We start from the raw sequence: 25,107 nt of genomic DNA on the forward strand, positions 1-25,107 counted from the left end.
CAAATCTATACAGTTGTAATGAAAGTGTATAGTACAGGTAGAAGATGAAATATACATGTTAATACAACTAGTTGAAACTAGAATTAGATTTATGGATTTATAATATTTGACTGATGATGGGGTTGAGTACTTTGCCACACACCTGGTGGTGATTTTATCAGTCATGAGAGTTCTAATTTACAATTAAAAAATTAACATTTTTTGTGGTCCAAAAGAATTGAAGTTTCCTATCTCATATCTTTTAAAAAATTGTACAGTAAATGCTGTTTATTTTAAACCACACTAGTTGTACTGGTATTTCTAACATTTTCAGGCTATTGGTCTAGAATTCATCAAATATATAATTATAAAAATATCTGTTCATAAATTAGCTCAGAAAGATAGCAGGTACCCAGCAGCTAAATATATAATAATATTAAAAACTGAAATAACTGTGAGAGTTTAAAGTAGCGGACTTCTTAAGACTGTATAATTACATAGATTGTTTAGTGTAGCTGAGTAATCCCAGAAAAGTAAATAAATATTGTAAAAACAAAGATTGGCAATTCTGAACTTTGGCATGTACTTACATACCGATAAATTGAAAAAGCTCATGAAAATTGGAAAGAGTTTTGCCAGGAGTCTTCAGGTTCTTTAATATTATTTTTTTTTAATTTCATAGATATTTTCTTGTCATAAATAACTGAGTATCATGTAGAGCTGAATGCCTAATAAATGCGGCTCTGTGTATTTATTTATTCTGTGGTGCACAGTTGAAGACCAATGGTAGTTCATCGAATATAAGTTGGTAAACATTAACAAGACCCATTGTTTGGAATTAGAATCAACATTTGCTTTAGAATCAACAATCTGAAGCTCAGCTGGGATGAACTAAAAATGTACTGATACATCACAGTAAATAATATATGAGAAGTGGAATCTCTATAGAGAATTTGTAATTTTTGTTCTTCAAAATATGGTATGAAATGTTTCAGTTCAGGGACCTATGGTCAGAATCTCCAGGGTATAAAGTTTTGATAAGCTTAAAATTTTAACAAGTTGTAATTCCTTGATTTTCATTGTTTTTGTAATGTAATAGTGGCCTTCTAATGATTTCATATGAATTGTGATGACCAATAAATGCAGTCTTTAGTGAAACAGAAATCAAAATTAGGGCATATGAACTAAAAATGCAAATTAAATGCTTATAGTAGTATCTTTAGTGGGTGATATATTTGTTAATGTTGCTAAGATTAATGAAAAAATAACAGGAAAATGCTGCAGAATTATGCTGGCAGACCTTTACTTTCTTTTTGTTTTTTCCTCAGATGTTTACAATGATTCCTGTTGATAAGTCCCTCCTATATTACTTTTGAGAAGATAAACATGCAGCTAAACAGTAATTGTATTTTATTGATATTCTGATGGAACTAAGCATTTTAGCATTGATTATGGAGCATAAGAAAGATATCTAGAAAGCTGTCATGAGACCTTAGAATCATAGAATGGTTTGGGTTAGAAGAGACCATAAAGATCATCTAATTCCAACCCACCTGTCATGGTAGGGACATCTTCCGCTAGATCAAACTGCTCAAAGCTCTGTCCAACCTGGCCTTGAACCCTTCCAGGGACTAGACATCCACAACCTCTCTAGCCAGCTTGTTCCAGTGCTTCACCACCCTGACAGTGAAGAATTTCTTCCTAATATGTCATCTAAATCTTCCATCTTTCTGTTTAAAGCCATTACACCTTGTCTGGTCACTTACATGCCCTTGTAAAAAGTCCCTCTAGAAGGTCTCCCTAGAGCCGCCTTTTCTCCAAACTGAACAATCCCAACTCTCAGCCTGTCTTCATAGGAGAGTTGCTCCTGTGCACTGATCATCTTAGTGGCCCTTCTCTGGAGTCTCTGCAACAGATCCAAGTCCTTCTTATGTTGGGGACCTCATAGTTGAACACAGTACTACAGGTGGAGTCTCACCTCCCTTGGCCTCTTGCCTATGCTCATTTTGATGCAGCTCAGGATATGGTTGGCTTTTTGGGTTGCAAGCACACATTGCTGGGTCATATTGAGCTTCTCATCAACCAACACCCCCAAGTCCTTCTACACAGGGCTACTCTCAGCCCAGTCTGTATTTTCTCTTGAGATTGCCTCAGGCTGTGTGCAGGACTTTGCACTTGGCATTGTTGAACTTCATGAGGTTTGCAGAAACTCACTTCTCAACCTTAACAAGGTCCTTCTGGATGGCATTTTTCCCTCCAGTGTGTCATATGCACCACACAACTTGATGTGATTGGCAGACTTGCTGAGTGCACTCAGTCCCACTGTTCTTGTTGCTGACATAGGCAGATCTTTTAGATAAACTTGTAAATACTAAATTCAACAGTGTTAGACTTAAAAGTTTAAAAGCAGATTATTTTTTCCATTTGATTGCAAATATATCACTGAAGTGACAATGTGCTCTTTTTACCTTGGAACTGTGTTGAAAAAAGAGCTGACAGGAGTCTGTTTCCTCTTTGCAATCTATATTTGGTCCTCTATTGCCTGATTTTTTTTTTTTTTGCTCTGAGTTAATTACATTTCCAATAAATTATGGAATCAAGAATAATTTTATTTCTAAGTGGTCAGTCTGAAGGGACTTGTCAAAAAGCATCAACCTCTAAGCCTCCATGTATGCTGCTCTGAAATTATCTATTCTAGAGTACCTTAGTAGCTTGAGCATTCACAGAGTAAGTGCTACCTTGAAGAGGGTTCTGAGTGGAAGGGCATGTCTTCCTTCATCGTCAGCCTATGCACCGTTCTGTCCTGTGTTTCCTTTTGCCTTCTTTTAGGAGGCTCTCAGTTCTGGCATGCAATGCATTTGGGCTAACACAGATTCTGGAACCAGACAGCAAAAAATAAAAACCTACAACAACGGTAGTGTCAAACTGTGATCTGTTTGAAATACATTTTGAGTTGGGAAGTCTGAGTAGGAACAGCTGTCATAAAATGGTGTTCTGCTTTGCTCTGTATATCAGTAAAAATAATTTTCTGAAGGGAAAAAAAGATTTGATAGTTTTTACTATTGTTGATTAACTTTTATTTTTGGCAAATACTGTGATATTAGATCGTATGAATTAAGACGTCCCCACTTAGTGATGTGTTTTTAATGCAAATATTCTATATTAAATATGAATTTTACTGAATAAAACGACAATAAAACTACATGATTTAAAACAGTTCTGTGCATGCAATGAGCCTTCAAAATTTGGGCCTTTATGTCATTGTTCCAATGTATAACTGCATAGTGGCTAGGAACGTGTCTTCTACTTTTTTTTTTTTTCCCAGATGTTTATAATTCAAGGTGTTAATCAAATAACTAATTTTCCTTTAAAGCACACTGAAGAGTGGAATTTGCTCCAGCTCAGGAAAACACAGATCTTGCTATTTTAAACCTTTACCACTTCATTAGTAGGTAAATTTCAGTTGTGATTTAGGAGGGGATTTACAGTCCTATTCAGAAAAGAACACTAACTGAAGTCAGAGGGACTTCATGGTTCAGTGCTTTTCTAAATATATTGAGAAAGACACTTAAGCATACACTAAAATGATTTTTTTAACTGGGACTTTAAAAGATTTTGTAAAATTGAAGACAACATCATTGTAGACATTATTAAGAAGTTGGACTTAAGAATTATTAATTATTAAGAAATCAGTTATTTTATTGAGCAATATCACACATCTTCATAAAATCCTCTTCTTCAGTAATTTCCTGGAAATAGAGACGTTGTCATTCCAGAAACACTGGCTTTTCTGATTTCTCTGTTTCACACAGATACTGGTTCAGAAAAGCATAATTGTTATTTTTACATGTCTCACTCCAGTCATATCTTAACTTTATATGAGTCTGTTTGTGGCAGAAGTAAATTAATTCTTGATCCCACTGGTGTACTGTAAGCTTATGTTTTGCATAAGATAGCTTATTGACAGTATTTAATGTTTCTGTAGTTCTTCTCACATCAATTCACACTATATTAAATATGTATGTGATTTCTAAAACAGCAGCAGGGTATTAATATATAACCATAATTTTCATGAGATATTACGACTTTTGAGAGTCACAGTTTCTTCCTGTTACAGCAATGACTTCATGAGACACTGTGCACCAACAAATCAATAGCTAGTATTGCTCATTAGATGGAATTAAAAAAGTAAAACTTAATCAAGTAGTAACAGCAATGCTAAATAGCTTTTCATTATTTAATTCATACAACATCTCTGTCAACACATTATGGGTTACTAGTAGTCATCGTTAACTATTAAAATAAAAACCTAATAGGTGAATTCATATACCTGACATGCAGGGCTTTATAGAAAATCTCAAAAGTATATAAAAAATCTAGAGCTTTATAGAATAAAACATACATTTTGAATGGTCACTACAACCTCTGGAACATAAAACATTATTACCTTTCAGTGATACAGAGAATAAGCAAATATTTTTAGTGTTGGGTCATCCATTTTCTGCAATCTGGGGTGCAGTGCTTCAGAAATTTTTAGGGCAAAGGCAATAAATGTACAGATCTCTTCCAAAGGGAGTTGGGTTAGACATACATTGGTAGGAAGATATAATCTTGTTAGACTTTGGAAATATTAGGCCTACTACAGAGGGTTGTTTGTTTGTTTTTTTCCCTCAGGCAAGTAGTCCATGGATTTAGCTGTATGAATTTATCCCACATTTGCCAAATTCTTCATATATGATTAATAACATTGTAGGAAGTTACTGCGATTTTTTTTTTTCAAAAATTTTGAAATAATATTTCTATATTTGTTGAAAATTAATGTTCCTTGCAAAAATATGCTTATCTTTCATTTTTTAGAAGTTGGGTCCATTTATGTCTTTCACATACTAGGGCAAATATTTTAATTACCTTTATTCAATGTAAATTTGATGTAAATGCCTTCTCTATTAGTAGTAATGAACTGAAAATCTTTTACTTATTCAGCAACATTTCAGTATTCTTGAATATTTTTTTACTATTTCTACACAGTGGAGATGAGGCTTTAATTCTATTCCAAGACTAATGGTAACTGTTATTTAAGCCTAGTATTATCTTTGGGAATTTTATTGTACAGTAATTATGAAAAAATTGGTTCATAAGGTAGCCATTTATCAATTAAATAGCTAATTTTAACAAGACAAGAAATATTAGTTTTATTCTACCAAATATTGGAATATTTTTCTGAGATCATCATGGAAATCAGTGATCAATCAGCAATTGTATGCAATATCCCTAGTTAAACAGAGTTTTTTTTAAGATTCAGATGCAGTTCTGTAGACTAAGAAGTGGGAGTAAAATAAAATTAGCATGCTTTTTCCAATGCCTTGTTATTGGGTTTTTTTAGTTTACTGGAAAAAAAAAAACCTGTAATACTACTTTAACACCACTGCTCAGCCTTCAATGAATCAAAATCCCCACAGTTTTTTATTTTTACTATTTACTTCTGAGTGAGAGAAAACAAACAAGAAGCAAACCCCATCTTTTTCAAATGTGTGGACTAAGGAATTTAATATACTTGTATCAAAATATGCAAGTAGACATTACAAAATGAGAAAAATCCTGAAATTCTTATAAATAACTGCAAATTCTTAAGAGAGCTTCATTATTTGCAGGCAGTAGATAATAGTCCCTAGCTTTTTCATCTTCAGTTATTTTTGTCATAAAATATATGATGCTGTCAAAAAAATCTATAGTTATTCTGATCAACTCAACTCTAAGCTTTCTTTAAAAATCAGAAAATATATTGTAACTTTGAAAAAGATATATAAGCGGTTTACATAGTCTACTTTTCTGTTTGAAAGTAACTTTGAAATATTTCTAGAATTATCACTGCCAGAAGTAACAATCACATACATTGTCAATGATAATACTTGATTGACAAGGTATTGGCAACATATATACAACAAATGTGAGGGAGCTTTCTTCAAAGTAAGAGAACAGAATGTTTGAGCAGCTATCTATCCATTTCTTTACCTAAAAATTATATAATGATTGACATCTGATTTATTCAGTATATTAATCAATTAACTTTAGTGGTAAAAGCTCATTACTGCTTTGTAAGTGGAATGTGCTGCCAATTCTTCAGGTCCAAATGGATATACTTGTGCAAATAAATTCAGTTTTCATTAATGCACATTTTCCAAGCCAGCACAAGCAATTCTCACCGTCCTCATTTTGCCAAAATAACTCTATAAACTTTTGAGCTAAACTGATGTTAGAAAATAAGGAAGAAAGAAGAAATAATATGCTAGTATCTCTCCCTATTGGTAAAACTCTGTTCATGTTTGTAGAATTCTGGAAATTTGTACCAAACTGTTTGACTCCATGTTTTCACGTATTTTTTCCACAGATTTAACTCTCCATTAAAATGAGTCACAGTACCTTTGGCTGTTATCTTTTTTTATAGAAGTAATCAATTAGTTTTCCATTGGTGAATGTGAGCTGTTCCTGGTATACCACTAAAAACGTTCCTCAGTAAGAGCAGATTTCCTATTGTACCTCATACTCTTTCTGCATGGCGGAACGGCAGTATGGCATGGTGTACACGTTGGATGAGGATACAAAGTAAATGAAATCTATAACGCATACTTGTTTTAAAACAGGTCAGTAATTGTTCATTTGTTAGGTAAAATAAAGACCAAAAAAAAGAATAAAATAACGATAAAGCTTTCAACTGAAAGCTACAAAACGAGAATAAAGTTAATTTAAAACCTTATTTTCTAAAATGTCTTTGATAATGACTAGAAAGTAAGTGAAATGGTATTGATAGCTCATGTCTTCTTTGTTGTAATCATTACCTAGTAGTTTTCTTTTTTAATCTTTTTCTTTAATCACTATTCTGCATGTCAGAATCTAGTCACTTGCTGGATTATATACTTCATACAGTCTAAATTCTGCTACAGTGAAATAACTATTATCAATTTCAACTGATCTGTGTACCATCCTAAATTCTTAATCCTATGAGATAAAGAAGTTAGCCTTTACAGAACAATATATTATCAAATGAAATAATGTAGACTTATGGCTTGTTTTATTTTTGGAAGAAGATAGGTTCAAGAATAGCGTTTACTGTCCCAGTTTCTTTCAAAAGTGTTATCCACTTAGGTAACTTAAAAGCCAAGTTTGCAAATTAAAGTTGGAAGTATCAGTTCTCCACTTATTTTTTTTTCCCTTTTCCCAAGTAAAAAAGAAATATATTTTAAAAGGTGAAAGATTACTGTATTTTTCCTGTACTTTGTCTATGCACATCTGTCATTTCAATAGAGAATACATGCCTCTAAGTTTGTGCTTTTGCTATGATCATTCTGAACTGTGTGACTGCTACATAAGTGTGGTGGTTTAGTCCAACGTCTACCAAGTCATAAAATCACTCCCCCCCCTAAACTGGACAGGAGAGAGAGAGAAATATAACAAACGGCTTGTGAGTTGAGATAAGAACAGAGAGATCATTGAACGTCACAGGCAAAACAGACTCAACTTAGGAAGAAAAAGGTTTGATTTATTAAAGAAACAATAAGAGCAGGGAGATGAGAAATAAAATCATCTTAAAAACACCTCCCCTCACCCTTCCTCTTCCTAGGACTCCCTTTCCTCTCCCCTCAGTGGCATGGGGGATGGGGGTTGTGGTCAGTTCATTACAGATGGACTTTGCCACTGCTTCTTCTCAGGAGAAGGCCTCCTCACACTTCCCACTGCTACACTGTGGTGTCCCTCCCACGGCAGACTGTCCCTCATGAGATTGTCCAGAATGGGTTCTTCCCATGGGCAGCTCCTCACGAACTACTCCGGCATGGGGCCTCCCACGGGGGCAGCTCCTCACTCACTGCCCCAACATGGGTCATCCACTGGGAGAACTGTCCTTCAGGGACAGAGTGCTCCAGCCTGAGTCCCTCATAGGATCACAAGTCCTGACAGAAAACCTGCTCCAGTGTGGGCTCCTCCCCCATGAACTCCTAGGTCCTGTCAGGAACTTGCTTCAGGATGAATGTCTTATGGAGCCACAGTCTCCTTCAGGCATCCACCCGCTCCAATGTGGGGTCCTCCACAGGCTGTGAGTGGGTCTCTGCTTCCTGGTGGCCTCCATGGGCTGCAGGGGAACAACTTCCTTCACCGTAGTCCTCACCACATATCACAGGGGAGCCCTTTTAGTGCCTAAGCACCGTCCTCCCCCTCGTTCTCCACTGACCTTGATGTCTGCGCAACAACTTCTTCTCCTTCTCAAATATGTTACTCACAGAGATGTTACCTCTGTCACTAATTGGCCAAGCCTGGGTCAGCTGCAGAGTCCAGTTTAGAACTGACTGGCCCTAACCCTGTGAGCTACATGGGAAGCTTCTGGAAATTCTTTATTTAAAGAAGCCACCCCTGTAGCCCCCCTGCTGTCAAAAAAACCTGGCCCAGGCAAAACCACTATAATAAGAGAGGAGAATGATGAATTTCCTGTGAAGACTGAGGACACAGTATGGTTTCTCTGATGGAATTCAGAACTTCGGAATCTTGATCTTTTTATTAAATAAGTACTCCTTGGAAATTATGAGGTATAAACCATACCAGAACTGTGAAGTGCTTGTCAAAGAGGCTGTTGTTACAGATTAAAGTTTTGACATGCAGATTAAATTGATGAATTTTTTTTCGTTGTGTGTGTTTTTTTGCAGACGTACATATAAGTACACATTACACTGCAAATTGTGCCTTGACAACCATTGTGCTATTTTAAACAATATAGAGTCTAAAATTTCAGAGTGAATTTCAGAAACTGAATCAAATAGTCTGTCATCATATTGTTACTCCTCTGTAGAAATAAGTGGAGTAGAAAATATTGTGTTTAATTACAAAGTCAACATTTTTTCTTGAAGAGTTGTCTTAAGTTAATGCAACAGTATCGTGTGAAAGCATTCCTGCATATACATGCATATAACTCAATGTGTAAGATAGATTGATGATAAGTATATATTAAATAATAACAATCCTCCATAAATTATTTCCAAGACTTTCTTACAAGCAACAGCATGACACAAAAATTACCTGTGTCATATCCAGCTATCATGAGAACACAACAGAATGAGAATGGATATATGCTAGTTTAAAATGTTTGTCTAGTATGTCACTGTCTAGCAGCTCTCCGAATACTGCTCCCAGCAAGCTGTCTCTCTGCACAGTATGAGTGTAGTCACTCAGATAGAGGCACAGTGCAATCTTCTCTCTTTGTAAGCCCAAATTAAATCAGCCCTTGAAGAGTTTAGAAGTGATTGAGCCAGAACAGTAAATGATTGTTCTCGGAAACACGAGTTATGTATCCTGATGCTTCTCATGCTATAAATTGATCCAAGTTTTACTTCTCCATTGTTAAGTATTGCATTTTGCTTAGTTGCTTTTATGCTTCATTTGTGTGGAGAAGTGCTTAGGATTCTCTTTGTCTGCAGTGTGTCTCGAGGTGTCTATAAGCTGTACCCCACAAAAGCTAAAGGCATGAGGAAGAGACACAGGAACAATTCTGGGAGAGTACAAGAAGGCTAAAAGTCATTCACGGGTTGGATAGATGAGTTACACATTCCTATGTCCAAAATGCAAGCTGCCCTTTGGCAAAACCCAAGCTTGTGCTTTAAGACTTAAGGCTTTAAATAGATACTTTTCTTCTGTGACTGTAAGGAAGATTAGGTCTCTCATCCATATTGAAGTTCTTCAGCTAATTTTAGCTGGCTCTAGGAAAGACTTACTGCTAGGATTATGGCACATCTGTGGAAACTACTGCTCTTGTTTTGGCTGGAGATTTCTGAGACAACCTCAGAGGTAAAAATATGTGTATTTTTTTAATATATACCTGCAAGTGTGGATGATGGCAGATCTGAAAGAAGGAAGTGCACAACTGAGTAGTGTCAGGGAGCAAGTTGTACAACACCGCAGTGCCAACCCAGTGCTATTATAGGAGGCTGATGCACCTTCTCTGTGTGCCTAGAAACACAACAGATAAGCATATAGCAAGCTTTATATCTTGCTTTCTTTAAAAAACAGAAAAAATCATTACAATAAATTGCTAAGTAGTTATGTTCTGGTATGTGAAAACTGTGTGACATTGCTTACATATGCTGATACATTTTGGTCATACATTTATCTCAAAATATCCTATCTGTATTTGTCTTCCAGGTTCAGGTCCTTCGCAATGCAGGGGAAGAAGTGACCCTAACTGTCTCCTTTCTGAAAAGAGCACCTGCTTTTCTCAAACTGCCACTGAATGAAGATTGTGCATGTAAGCCATTATTACTTGGCTAAAAGAAAACTCAATTCAGTGCTTAAGAATGCTTGCAGCTTCTCAGCTTGCAGCATGGAGGCTGATTGACAGCCGCTTTTTCAGTCTACATTGACAATTCTTGTAGTAACATTCACCTCAAGAGAAAACACTCTATCTTTGCTTGAAAAACAGATCAACAAGCATTTGGCTGGTGTGAATCAGTAAAGTTGCAGGTAAAACAGTTGAATTACGTTAGTGTACAATAGCTCACATCTTGATGCAGCATATTTAAAAGTATTTCTTCATGCAGCATGAAATAACATTTTAGTCTGGAAGAGTTTTGTCCTGTAAATGTAAAAATGAGATTATGTGTATTTAACATTACGATTCAAAATTCAGAGGCTTTGATGGAAGTGTCTGCCTACCTAAAAATAAATTACTCTGGGATGAATAGTATTTTGTTTAAGTCCAACCGAATTTTAGTGAACTAACCCCATGAGAGACATATGGTTACAGCTGCCTTCCTTTAATGATATTAAATTGTAAATGTGGATGTGTAATTATAGGAAGTTCCAGCATATCTAAATATATTTTTTGTCAACCAGTGCCTTTTGTTGCCCCTATTGTCTTTTTACTTCTTCCTTCTATGAAAGTAAAATTAATTAATTTTTAAGCAACAATTTTGACTTGGTAGGAATTAATTAAACTAAATCATGACATAATACTTCATACAATCATTTGTTGAAATACTGTCTTTATCTTTTGCCTAGGTGATAAATTTTAGTAAGAAAAAAAATCAAAATACTATATTCTTAAATAAAAATATATCCCTGTACATTTGTCCCCTTTTATGAAATATTGTGGTACCACAGAGTACCCTGAGTAGTGCACATAAATATGCATTTGCATCAATCTTCTCATGTTACTGTATTTTCCTAAACTGTTACAACTATAACTAGAACTGTAAACTTTACTGAGAGCAACAAAAAGCATTATCTGACTAGTTCCTTCAAGTTAAAACAAGCAAGGAGGTACACACTTTATTTTCAAAATTGCAAAAATCTCTAGTTTTTGGGGTTTTTTTACTTAACAGATTGTTAACTCTTTTAAGCAAAGCGTTTACAGGGGGATTCTTGAGCTTCTACTCAACCTAAAAATGTCACTCCACCCAAACCAGGCACTGGCTGAAAGTAAATGAATGATAATGTGACAAAACTAGTGGAAGGAGAATAGTTACATGGAGACGTACAGAAATCATAGCATTATAGATTAATGAAGATTTTTTTGCTGTATTCATGTTTGTATTAGGTGCCCCCAGTGACCAAAGCAGTGGCACATCCTCTCCTCTGTGTGATAGTGGTTTGCATCTCAACTATCATCCAAACAACACAGTAAGAGCTTATATTTCTTTGATAGAATTACTTTGATATAATTATTATTTTTATCTAGACAACAGGGATTTTGAAAAGCTTTTTCTCTAAATTATTTCCACAGCATAGGAATTAAAATTATTAAAATTAAAAAGTATCTATTAAAGAAAAGGTAAAATTTTTTCAGAGTATTTTTCTGGGTTTTTTTGTTTCATCTATTTGCTAAAACTTTTGGCAAAGGATGATTTAGGTACCTTTTTTAAGGTGAGAATATTTTGCTTTTGGTAACCTACACTTGATATCATTTTGGAGCACAGTATCTCTATGATGAACTGCTACAGATATCTGATCAGATTTTTAGTAACATACCTTTGAAGTGCAACAAGGGGCTAATAAGAATTTTCTTAACCAGGAAATGCAGAATTTCCATTATTTTATATGATTACAATGGGGTTTTTAATCGCATATTTGTTTTTTGGTGGGTTAAAATACTCAGATAACATAAAAAGCGGGGCGAAGTCTAACGAAATTCAATAAGGGCAAGTGTAGAGTCTTGCATCTGGGAAAAAATAACCCCATGTACCATTACAGGTTGGAGGATGAACTCTTATAAGAGTAGTGTAGGCGAAAGGGACCTGGAGGTCTTGGTTGGCAGCAGGATGAGTATGAGCCAGCAATGTGCCCTCAAGGCCAAGAAAGCCAATGGCCTCCTGGGGTGTATTAGAAGGAGGGTGAGTAGTAGGTCGAGGGAGGTTCTCCTTCCCCTCTACTCTGCCCTCGTGAGACTACATCTGGAATATTGTGTCCAGTTCTGGGCCCCTCAGTTCAAGAAGGACAGGGAGCTGCGGGAGAGAGTTCAGCACAGGGCCACCAAGATGATGGAGTGAAGCATCTCCCTTATGATGAAAGGCTGAGGCTCTTTAGCTGGGAGAAGAGGAAGCTGAGGGATGACCTCATTAATGTTTACAAACATGTAAAGAGTGGGTGTCAGGAGGATGGAGCCAGGCTGTGTTCATTGATGTCCAATGGTAGGACAAGGGGCAATGGGTATAAACTGGAACACAAGAGGTTCCAAAGAAATACAAGGAGGATTTTCTTCACTGTGAGGATGATGGAGCACTGGAAGGGGCTGCCCTGTCTGTCTCCAGATTATGGAGTCTCCTTCTCTGGGGACCTTGAAAACCCACCTGGACGAGTTCCTATGTGACCTGCTCTAGGTGGTCCTGCTAAGGCAGGGGGGTTGGACTAGATGATCTTTCGAGGTCCCTTCCAACCCTTAAGATTCTGTGATTCTGTGAATAAATCAATCAATGTACAGCATAGTTGTTACAGGTACATTAAAAAAAAACAGAAATGAAAGCATTTTTCAGCAGACTTTGTTGGTTTTAATTTCTGGGTTTGTTCATTGTTCTTGCACACTTCACAGTCAAGTTTTTTAAATAGGAGCCCAGAGACTTAAAAATTAATATCAAAGATTTTAGGACTGATTGTAATCTGGATTATAATCTGATTATAAATCTTTAGGATTTGTACACTTTTATGGGAGCTGGAATTCATAAAAACGGGATAAAAACAATAAAATTGGTATCTTAATTCTGGTTAAATAATTGGAAAAAATATACATAACTGGTGTATATAGAACTATACATAGTGTTATATATAGTGTATATATAACAGCAGCAGACTTTCTCAACAGTCTTTATATGTACACATGTACAAAAGCTATTTCAGCAGATACTCTCAGTTTATTAATATAATCAGGCATCATCAGTCTATATTTCACTATAAATTAAATTCTACTGAAGTCTAGGATGTGGTTCTTATTTAAATGTGCTCTTGTAATAGGAATAGAATACTTCATAAAACCAAATGAGACCTCTGGATGAATTCCTAAACTATGTACAACTCTTATGTCATAGTCCTTCTTTTTTCTCAAAATATTCTCTGGAATGTGTTATCGCTTATGGCTGTAGCCTATTTCTTAATTTATAGCGTTGATTTGCATGAATGAGATTCCTGTCTCAGAATTTGTAGTACACAGGGCTGGTTTGAGTCTTTTGTCAAGAATTTGCATCCAAACTTTATACTTTTAATTTTTTCCTCTAATTTAATCACAGTTTAAAAAATATTCCTGAAATCAGACAAAAAAAAAGGTTAAAAATTCAAGATAGTGTTCAAAACAACAGCCTAGCTGAGTCTTCTCAGCCAAACATTTATTTGGATTGATTCTATGGAGTGTTTCTCAAGAGATTCAATGTTTTTAATAAGTAAATCTACTTATGAAAAGCCTGCTATTCAGCCAATTAATGTTTTTAGTGATATTTTATGTATATAGAACATATATGAACATATACATAAAAAAAAAAAAATGTTCAATTTGGTAAAGCTTTATAATTCCATAGATCTTACGTAAAAATCACATGCTAGAAAAATATAAAATGTGCCTAATTTTTATAGAAGATTTTTTTTTCATTTTGTATAAGACAAAAGAAAAAAAATGTTAAAGTCTGAGATGTAAAAATTGTAAATAATGAAAGATTGGCAGGTACAAGTATTCTGATATACTAAAAGTACTACATCATTTTCAATGAAAAACATGCTTATTTAGAAAATAACATCACTCGCTAAGTTTTGTGAAGTATCTTATAAAGGAAAGAAGAGATGATGGATTTTTTAAAATAAATGATTGTTTAAGTTTTTATAACCATTTCTTATTAAAATCTATGTTCTGTAAAAATACCGATGAAATTAGACTGTAGCTATTTAAATAGCCATTCTTTGTGGATAAGATCATAGACATGATAAAGTTCAATCTTCATATAAGTAGTATCTTGTATAAATAGGTAAAATTAAAAAATTCATCATAAGCATATAGTTTTGACTTAGAAATTTTCATCACATGTTAAATCTCATTCATAGTTACCAGGTTTTCAGATTATGTCTTTAGAATAGACATGTATGTAAACCTGTATGGAGCCACAGGAAACAACTGAATTAGGGCTGTATAGTGAATAAGTTAGACATCATAATTCTTCAGGATGCAGGTATAACATTAGAAGCTGATGATGTGATACATGGTAAATATTCACTTCCATTCATGACTAGTCATTTCAAAAAAAGGGTACAATCTGTTTTCACTAGGTTTCCACCATACTATTCCTCATACTTCCTCTAAGCATCTTGATGATGAGGTTTATACAGATTTGTTTTATTTGTGGGAAAAAGCTCAGAATCTCTCCAATGCTATCTAAAACTGATGCCAAATTTGAGGAAAGTGGAACACAAAGCCAAATGAAATATAAATTCTTTGAAGTCTATCTTTCTCTCTTTCCAAACCTGCTGAGTACTTACAATGAGGCCCAAAACTGAGAAGGACCTTTTAATGTTTTTCAGGATACATTATCGTGTTCCTCGTGGCCAACATCCCCGGGACTTAGGTGGGAAAAAAGGTGGTGTGATCTCCGATTAATTCCACTTCTTCATTCACGGTTTTCCCAGTACCTTCCAGGATCAGAATTGTGCAGGTAAAGAAAATTGAAACTTGTCTTCTTGATTTAGAGATAGAAGCCTTAAGGAGTTGCTTTGTTAGAGGAAAGGCATTGTCAGTTCCACTGCTGCTGTCAGAAACATGAACCATAAGAGCTTTCCTAACGGTCTGTCTAGGTCCATCTTGGCCCACTTTCTGCTCTGATGTCAACCAGGACCAGTTACGTGAGGAAAATGTGTGATCTTTCCACTTGTAACTAGTGGTCCAGCACTTTTCTCAGTTTGAATGTAGGTCATCATATTTAATGACTGCTAATGTTCTGGCCTCAAAAGCTTTTTTAATAGCTTTTTTTTTTTTTTTGGTAATGTACTGTGGCATTGAGCTCTGCGATGTAATGATGTTTTTAAAATTTACTTATTCTTGTTTATGTTTAATCTCTCTCCCGATACTTTCATTGGATGAAATAATCTTGTTGTTCAGGCCCAACAAGGGTTGGCTGCCTCATGGGGAAGTCGAGTCAAGAGTAGAGGGTGACAGCAAAGTTAGATGAGGCAGTTTCCATGCAGACAAGGGCCCCATCTCCCTGCCCCTGTTGGAGGAGGAGAGATAGCCTAGGAGTGGTGATCAGATGAGTCCATTATGATGAGATGGGACTCAGGTCAGGCTGGGAAGTCAGCCCACGGGTCAGGTCTGAATCGGTGGAATTCATGCCCGGGCATAGGCATAGCTGAAGCCAAAATTAGGTGATGACCAAGAGCAAGATCCTGAGCTGATAGGCAGTTCCCAGTGAAGGTGGGAGAGGCCCCCCACTCAAACTTTTTCATGGCAGCCTAATCCCATATCCCACAGCCATACCATGGCAGAATTGGCCTCAAGAACGGGCAGCAGGGCACCCAGGCAGGGGAAGAGGCTGGACTCTGTGCCTTGGCATTTATGTCAAGAGAAATGATGAATAAGCATTCTTGATTTATGTTTTTATAAGTTCAGGTGATTGTCTTTTGTTTGCCAGTTTGAAGGATCCCTATTTTTATCTCCTTTAAGGGAAATACTTCCATAACTCTGAGTAGCCTTGTTAATGTCTCTGTTTCTTTTGTAATTCTAAAATATCTTTTATGAGACAAGGTGATCAAGACTGCAAAGAAGTTTCCGCTTGATTTTTATTAAAACATAATAATATTTCCATATTTTTCTCTGTTCTTGTCTAGTACTTTATAATAACCTTTTGACTGTCACTGAGTACTGCAGTGACAGTTTTCAGAGAACTGTTTGTAGTAACTCTTACATCTCATTTCTCGATGTTTATAGCTGCAGTAAAGTTCTTTGTTACTTAGGTATAGCTAAGATTACTTTTTCCCATATGTGCTACTTTGCTTTTATTAACATTGAATTTCATTGCCATTTTGTCTCCCAACCACAGGGGAAGCTGTCCAAAGCTAAGTCAGGTTTAAATTTATTGCATCATATAGAGCTACAACTTGTTATTGTTTAATTTCATGTTATCCTAGTAAATCAGAAAAAGTAATGAATAGAAGAATATTGTGGAATGATTGTTGATTTTTTAGTGTTATGTATTTAAATGTAAAGAAAGTAGCTAGAAAATTTTAAAAGGCATAATATGAAACTAAGGTCAATCTTATTAAAAGATTTAAATACCTAGGTATCATATGTAGTAATTTAGCATCTTTATATATAAGAATGAAGTTCTGTTACTAAAAAATTCTTTCTGACATGTAAGTCGTTAACTCGAGGACAGTTATAAGTAGGTTTCTCTATTACTTCTTCTTTTAACGAATCATAAACCTGAACTCTTAAAATAAGCACTTATAATTCGTGAGTGTATGAGACTTTACTAACTCAAATAAACTGACTTTACCATGTAGCCTTCTTGTCTGACAGCTTAGATGTGTGTCTGGGAGGAATAGTATGTTATGTTATGCCCTTATGGCACAGTAGTCATTAGGAGTTTAAAATGTCCCGTTCCTTCATTCAAACACATGTAAAATTAGCTAATTAGTACAGAAAAGTGTCATTGATTTTTTTTTTTTTTTTAAACTCTTTTACTCTTTTGTGAAAGAACCTCCCCAATATCTCTATTGTTATGCCAACGCTTCTGGTCCTGCAGTCAAGTGATCCTGTCTATCCTCAGGAGTAGATTTATGATGTGCCCCAGAAACTAGGGAAAGAGGAATGCTCATCAACCTCAGTTTGGGGCTTGTGTGGGTTGAATTTTATTGTTTCTTATCACAGCCTGCTTCCTTCCCATTGATTCTCAGGAGACGTTTGAAGATCACACAGAAGCCTCCCACAGCCTTAGTTAATTCTAAGGGTTGTTATTTCTTACCTAGGTCTGCCAGCCTTTTTCCTATTCACAGATCTTATTAAAGCAGGTTAGGCAACAGTCATTTCACCACTAAGTAATGATGAAGATAAAAACAGCCTGCAGCTTTTGACTAGTAATAGCAAATTCATATTTGCATTGTTTCATAATCCTTGTTCTGTTGAAGAAAAATGGCTGGCCCAAGGGGTGAAAGGGACTACAACAGCCCATTGGCTGAACTGTAAGGGTACAGGATATAGTCAGCACAGAGATAGGACATTTTTTTATTAAATTCCATGACAATCTTCATCTCAATGTTTAACAAGAGTTCGAATAGAAATAATTAAAAGCATAAAGCATAAAGAGCCAAAAATGATACCAGTCAAATCTGAGATCTGTTCTGCACTATACTTTAGATAAGATATTGAATTGAACTACTCATATGGAAAATTAGGGCATATTCAACTATTCATAGATCTACAGTTATAAAATTCATTCTTCTGCATGCATAAAACACTATCTCAATGTGCACATTGAAAAGGTTGTGCACTACAGAGAAAATTTTTTTAGAATTAGAGAGTGACACAATTGTAGAGGTTGGAAGGGATCTCTAGAGGTCATCTAGTCTAATCCCCTGCTAAAGCAGGTCCACCTAAGATCAGGTCACACAGGAACATGTCCAGACGGGTTTTGAAAACCTCCATAGAAGGAAACTCCACTCCCTCCCTGGGCAGCCTGTGCCAGGGCTCTATCACTCTTTACAGTAAAGTTTTTCCTTATGTGGAACTTTTTGTGTTCCAACTTTTGTCCGTTACACCTTGTCCTGTCACTGGAAGTAGTAGGTCATTCATTCAGTAGTAATAATATTCCTGAGATTGAATTTCCAGGAAATAAATTTAAAATATATTCATATAAAACAACTTGAATTCATACTCAAACCTTGAATTACGACTCTGATAATATTCTCCTTTGTCCTTCTATGCTGTTTAACATGAGATATTGAAAATACTTAAAGGAAACAAAAATGCAGGTAGAAATATGAGAGAGACAGTGGATTTTTTTGTCAAAAAAGCATAGAATCATAATTTTATGTTGCTAGCAAAACAATTTTAGAAGTCTTTTATGCTAGTATAAACATATCAAAATATGACTTACTGTAAAATTTGTTATGAGAGAAAGGTAAAGAGAAGCACTTAAGCACTAAGAGAAAGATATTGAAAATCGTATAAGAAATGAACATCAAATAAAATTTAACTGATTGCATTTTATGTAGTTAATATTTACAAGACTGTTTTAACCCTGTGTTTCAGAATTTTAAAAGACTGACACAGAACTGCATAATATCATTACCACATACACACTTAAAACTTCATAATCATATTCTACCTTTTCTAGTGAGATGCTTGAAATACATGAATTCCAGAGAGAATTTGTATACAATCCCAGATTGCATTCAGATTTATCTTGGAAAGCTTATTAATTTCAAATATAACTCAAGTTTGAGAAGGTACAGAACCTCTCATGTGTTGAATACAAATTAATCTGATCTTACTTTTTTTGGCTCCATTATAAAGTGATTAATCTACTATTTTTCCTATTTGATACAAGACAGGTATTTAATACATGATTTTTTCAGATTTGTGTGGTAGTGTGGTCTTTGGCTGTTGGACTAATTCAGGAAAATACTATTACAATAATCTGAGACTAGGGATATCTACAGCCCAGACACATTCAGGTAGCCATGCATCTTATTGTCTGTACATATTGATACTTGGGCAACAACATTCTGGATGAAAAGTTTTGCAAGTGCTGAAATCAAGTACGTAGGAACAGTCTGATGTCCTGAATGTATTACATTCACTGTGTTTGTAGAGTAAAGGAAATTTGTGCATCTGTATTGGATCTAGAACATTCTGTTTTTTCTTTGCTTGTGCAGGTTAGTGTCACACATTAATAGATTCCTTGGATTCCTACTTTGGTTTACAATAGGAAGTAAGAAGAAGAGTAAGAAGAAGGGAGGTCCTTAAACTGACGCTATTTTTCTTGAAAGAAATTATAGTTTTGAGCATCATTCTGTTTCTTGAGCATCATTTCTCTTTCTGTTAGGACTTATTTATATTTTTGTTCTGGAAGATCTTACTATTTATATTTATAACCATTTAAAATAAAGGAAGTAGTAAATAAATGCTGGATACATTTCTGGAACGTGCTTTGAATAAATCTTTCTCCAAAACTTCACTTGAATTATTGTGAAAATGAGACGTTAAAAGAAGTAGCTGACAATTTGTACCTTTGTGGTTTTAAAGAAAAGTCACTACCGGTGTGAAAAAGCACCTAATCTGATAAGTTAGCTGATGGATTTAGATAAACCACTGGTGTCTTCAAGATCATGTTAGGATATCTAAGCATAATCCTTCTGTAAGGGCTAAGTCTCATGGTGGGATTTATAAAACAAAGGCATGACTCTAATTCATTTTTAATGCTTCTCCTGACTGAAGAAAAAGCCTGTACTTGACATGGATTCAGGAAAGACCTTTATGGTAGAAGTAGACGTTAGCTCTACATTCTGTACAACTAGAATATAATTTCAAGAGGTAAGAAAACCCTGAACTTTGCAGAATGGATATATTTCCTGAGATGTCAGTAACCATCATCAGTGACACTGAGTTTTACACTGAAGATAGCACTCACTTTGCCTGAGTCATTCTCAAAGAATCTTAATGATATACTTAATTTTAACCCATGAATTAATCATTAACGGATGAGTTTGCAGCAGGATACCAGCAGTGGAACTTGATATTATTTGTATGTTTAGTAAGCTCTTACTTTGGATTATGGATTAATATTGAGGAATTTTTCATTCTGAAGCCAGAGGTCTGTGAGCCTTCCAAAGATTGTTAGTCTAGAAGGCTATTTACTGAAGAAGTTAGGTTCAGCTGCTTTAGCGTATGAAAATTTCCTCTTGTTCTATAATTGCTTAGCACTTAACTGTGAAAAGTCAGTTTATAATTCATGACAAATGATACTGCAGGTACACAAATTGGTGCTGGGATCGAGGCACCCAGGTGGCCACTGCTTTTGTCATTGCATGTCTCTTGGCATTCCATTGCACTTTGCTAATGGTCCTATATTCAGAAATGCAATTGGAATAATCATTATTACCTGATCAATTTTGAATTCTCCAGCTTTTCTGTCAGTAGTTTAGAAGAGAATCAAAATTCTTTAACCAAGAGCAGAGAACAAGGGGTATCCAGACAGGAAACTTACTGTATTCAAACAATGTATTAGAAAATAAATAAATAAATAAAAAAGTTGTTGAGAAAAAGGTACTGTATTTCACTGAATTTCTCAACTGATTGCCTACAGTGTCCAGTGCAGACTTTCCTTCCACTGTGGTCTGTGTAACTCTGGTATGCATCAGCTATTTAACTTGTTTAGCTTCTGAATCATAGAGTGTTGGTCAAGGTTCTGTGGAGCTAGTCTGTGGAAATTTTATATAGCTTTATGGAAACTTAATACAGTCTGAGTTGACCTTTTAGCATGATTTTTTTAATATGTCAGGTATTTGTAAAACAAGAAAACTAGCACTTTATCAGTGTTCAGTGGGTGACCTTTGCTGTAGTTGAAAGAAAAGCATTTCTACAAGTATTGTTAAGATGATATGCTAGAACAGATGAAGTTTTCTTCTGACCTGATCTGTTATGACATGTCTATAGGCAAAATGCGTTCCAAGTAATTGCTGTGGATGGGGTTTGCAGTGGAATAATTCAGTGTCTCTCTGCTGAAGACTGTATTGACTGGCTACAAGCAATAGCAAGTAACATTTCCAACCTCACAAAGCACAATGTAAGTATGGATCCAAGTAAGCCAGAAGGTTTCCCAATCATATTTGATTATAACTGTCATAAAGGCCTAATGGATTCACACACAGAATTATCTGCATATAAACAATGCTTGAGGCTGTCTGAGAGAAGTCAACTCAAGTTTGTCATCAAATCAGACTTTGTGAGAAACCACTGAATGGGAAAATATTCTTCCCTACAGTCATATAGTTCTCTTCATCACTATCAGAGTTACTTGCTTCTTAGCAATACCAGCTAGTATTAGAAACAAAGACCATGCACACAGGAGAATGCCAGGTGTGATGGGTGAGCACATATGAAAGCAAAAAATTCTGTACTTTCTTGATCATTTGAGAAAGCACACCTATATAAAGACTGGTATAATCAGATCTAAATTAGATAATTGATCTGTTTATGTATCATTTAACATAAGGATAGCAGCAAGATACTTCTGTGATATAGATACAGATGTTTATTTCCAGAAAAGAATAAATGCATTTATGCTTCATGCACTACACTTTTATGTTCTGTCTGGTGGGGTAGATATCTTAGTCCATTGAAGAAAGAATAAACATTGCACAAAAGTTACTTGTAAGTTTGATTGAAAGATCTCCTGGACCTGCCCAGGATGCATTTTGCATTTGATAGATGACATGTATTTTTTCCTGTAAAAGTCTATATGAGACCTTTCCTTTTTTCCTCAAAAAATAGAGAACGCATGAGTAACTCCATTATTTATCATTGAGTTATAACAAGGAAGCCCTTGGGGTTTTCGTTTATATTCTCTCAGATTTCTTTAAATATACTTTAGCCTCCCAAACGTGCCTCTGAATTTTCCTTTGTTTCAAATACAGGGAACACATTGAAGGAAATTGTAGTTCTTGGAGATTTATAATCAAGGTGCAAAACTATGTTCCATCTGGCAGCAATATGTAAAAGTCATTGTATTATAAAAATGTGACAGACATGAATTCATCCACCATCTGCAAGCTTCCATGCAGTACAAGCCAACTTTATGGATGTTTATTCATCCTTACAATGCTGTTGCTGTATTGAAACTTTCTTGTCTCAAAAGGCATTTTGACAAATGAGAGTGCTGGAGTTTTTTTCTTGCCATCTTTAGTTTGGACTGTTAATGATTCTTGCTACCTAAAGTAGTGTATTTGTTTACTTACAAGAGCAAGATGCAAGGAAATTTTATCTGACAATGCTTTACGTAGCTCTGATGAGACTATAATTATGGTTGCTTAATGTAACTTAAATTTTAATACACTATTTATTTTCAGTGTTCTAAAAATTACTACAGTTGATAACTCTACATTAGTTTGCATGAAAAACAGAAACAATGTATCTAATATTTTATAAGATGAAAATTACACAACTATTATGCCAATTTTTGTATTTACTTTATCCTAAAGACATCTTATAAAGTGACTGTGAGAGTTAAGTGTCATGAAAATTATCTATTAATCTATTTTTAGAACTGTCCTAATTGTCCATAGCCTTTTTAAATTTTTGGAAACCAATGAGACTGCCTTTTCTGTAATACAGTTTTCTTTTAAATTGTCAGTTGCCAGAAGTAATCAGCTGCTTGACAGCATATGTGATAAGTGAATGTAAGAAACGTTAGAAATACAGAAGGGAAAAAACAGAAACTATTGCTCAGAACAATGATTAGATGTGATTCGAGGTCCCTATATTTTGTTTCTTTACAAGATGGTTATTGACATATACATACTGTTGATGTTAGCGTTTTATCTCAGAGAGAGGCATTTACTCTAGTCCTTTTCCCGTACTGTGGCAGTCAGGGCCATCAAGATGATCAAGGGACTGGAACATCTTTCATGAGGAAAGACTGCGAGAACTGGGGCTGTTTAGTCTGGAGAAGAGGAAACTGAGGGAGGATCTTATTAATATTTACAAATATCTCAATGGTGGGTGTCAGGAGGTTGGGGCATCCTTTTTTTCTATAGTAACTAGCAACAGGACAAGGGGTAATGGGATGAAGCTGGAACACAAAAAGTTCCATTTAAAGATAAGAAAAAACTATTTCACTGTGAGGGTGACGGAGCAGTGGCACAAGTTGTCCAGAGGGGTTGTGGAGTCTCTTTACTTGGAGGTCTTCAAGACCCACCTGGATGCATTTCTATGAGACCTGATCTAGATTGTCCTGCTTCGTCAGGAGTATTGGACTAGATGATCTCTAAGGGTCCCTTCCCATACCATTCTATGATTCTATGATATCGGAGTTTGAATTTTTGGACAAATTAACTCATACCTAGTTTCAATCAACTTCTTAATTCTGTCTAGCAGTTATGGAAAAGAATTTGTTTCATTTAAATACTGTGTAGTTCATAGAAATGTTAATTTACATGCCCTTCCTTACATCTACCTTTTCAAAAAGAAAGAAGATGAAATCAAGGAAGAAATTTCTGAAAGAATTTTCTTTACCAGTGTGTTGAGTATGTATTGTATAGATTTGGGTGGAATTTCTCTTGCCTAACTTCAGATATCTTAAAGCAGAATTTCTGAAGAGTAGTCCTCATTATTTACTTTTGACATCTGTTTTATGATGAAATTAATTCTCTCAGGACATGTCTTTGTTTCCTTTGACTGGTAACAGACCTTACAGTGGTGACTTCAGATTTCAATACCTAGGGAGATATGTATATCCTGTCACTGGTGTCTCTGAGAGGCTAGAGAGAGATCTCTAAATAAATCTGCCAAATCAATGTCTGGATATTTTGATAAAAAATATACTATTCCCAAATGGAAAATTAGATTGTTTTTACAAGCTGGCTGGAAAAAAAATCATCTGATGGTTCAAACTCTAGAAATGTGTGTGGCAGTAACATGGCTTTCGCCCCTATGTTCCCATATATATTTTACAGTTGTGAAATGTGAGTCCTTGTCTCCAAAATCTCGTGTTTGAGTCTATAGTTCTATTTTATTATTAACAAAAATTTAGGAGTAGAAGCAAAACCAAAATGCCATGACATCACCATCTTTGTAAAGCAGTGTTTCTCACTGAATATATGTAATGGAGACTGGAAGATGGGGTCTGCAGTCACATTTTGCCTGCAGTGATTGGATTACCAATCATTGTATAGTGTGAGATAAAACTGATATGAATATGCAACAAGATAGTTACACTTTTAATGCATAGATACAGAAAATTATGCAGAAGAGATTAAAGAAAAATGTCAATGTGATGGCTGCTCTAATTAAATTAATTTCAAATTTTCATTTAAAAGACAGACTTCAGGTATACCCTTCTTTTCTTTGCATTCAGTAGAATCTGGCTAGTGTCCTAGGTGTTTGTAAAATGATACCACTATTTTTTATTTCTCCCCAGAAGAAAAACAGGGGTTATATTAAACCTGAAGTTTAGTCTAAGCAGTCCTGAAACTGAAGTTTATGTGCTGAAATCTGAATATGTTAAACTTAACGTGGACTTCGGAACTCTAATTCTTCTATGAATTGATGAGTAGAAAAGGACTTTACCTCTTTTTGTTGTCAGTTTGGATGGCAGGCCAAAGACAATTAGAAAGGGAACAAGCTGTTGCTTCTACGTTTTCTTAGCCATGCTTCTACCAGGAATTTTCATTTCTTCTCTTCTCAGTTAAGTTACAAACTGTTGGCCTTTCCATGACCTTTTAAACTATGTTAATTTCTGTGGTAACTGTTTCTGTTTTCTATTTTTTACCATCTGAATGACAGAGCCCAGAGGGTGGTGATCAATGCAGAAGAATTGAGTTGGAGGCCTGTGGCCAGTGGAGTTCCACAGGGATAGGTTCTGGGGCCAGTCTTCTTCAACATCTTCATCAACAACCTGGATGAGGGGA

At 35.3% G+C, this 25,107-nt stretch overlaps 1 protein-coding gene across 1 annotated transcript in view; it reads left to right on the forward strand.

The window, feature by feature from the left end:
- SNTG1 (syntrophin gamma 1) overlaps positions 1–25,107 on the forward strand; it is a 156,304-nt gene that overhangs the window by 42,984 nt on the left and 88,213 nt on the right. The window contains exons 8-11 of the mRNA XM_061995878.1: positions 10,162–10,264; positions 11,555–11,637; positions 15,010–15,140; positions 21,137–21,266. Of these exons, the coding sequence (XP_061851862.1) occupies positions 10,162–10,264; positions 11,555–11,637; positions 15,010–15,140; positions 21,137–21,266 (447 nt within the window). The remainder of the gene's footprint in view (positions 1–10,161; positions 10,265–11,554; positions 11,638–15,009; positions 15,141–21,136; positions 21,267–25,107) is intronic.

Source organism: Colius striatus, chromosome 4 (genome assembly GCF_028858725.1).
Source record: "Colius striatus isolate bColStr4 chromosome 4, bColStr4.1.hap1, whole genome shotgun sequence".
NCBI lineage: Eukaryota > Metazoa > Chordata > Aves > Coliiformes > Coliidae > Colius > Colius striatus.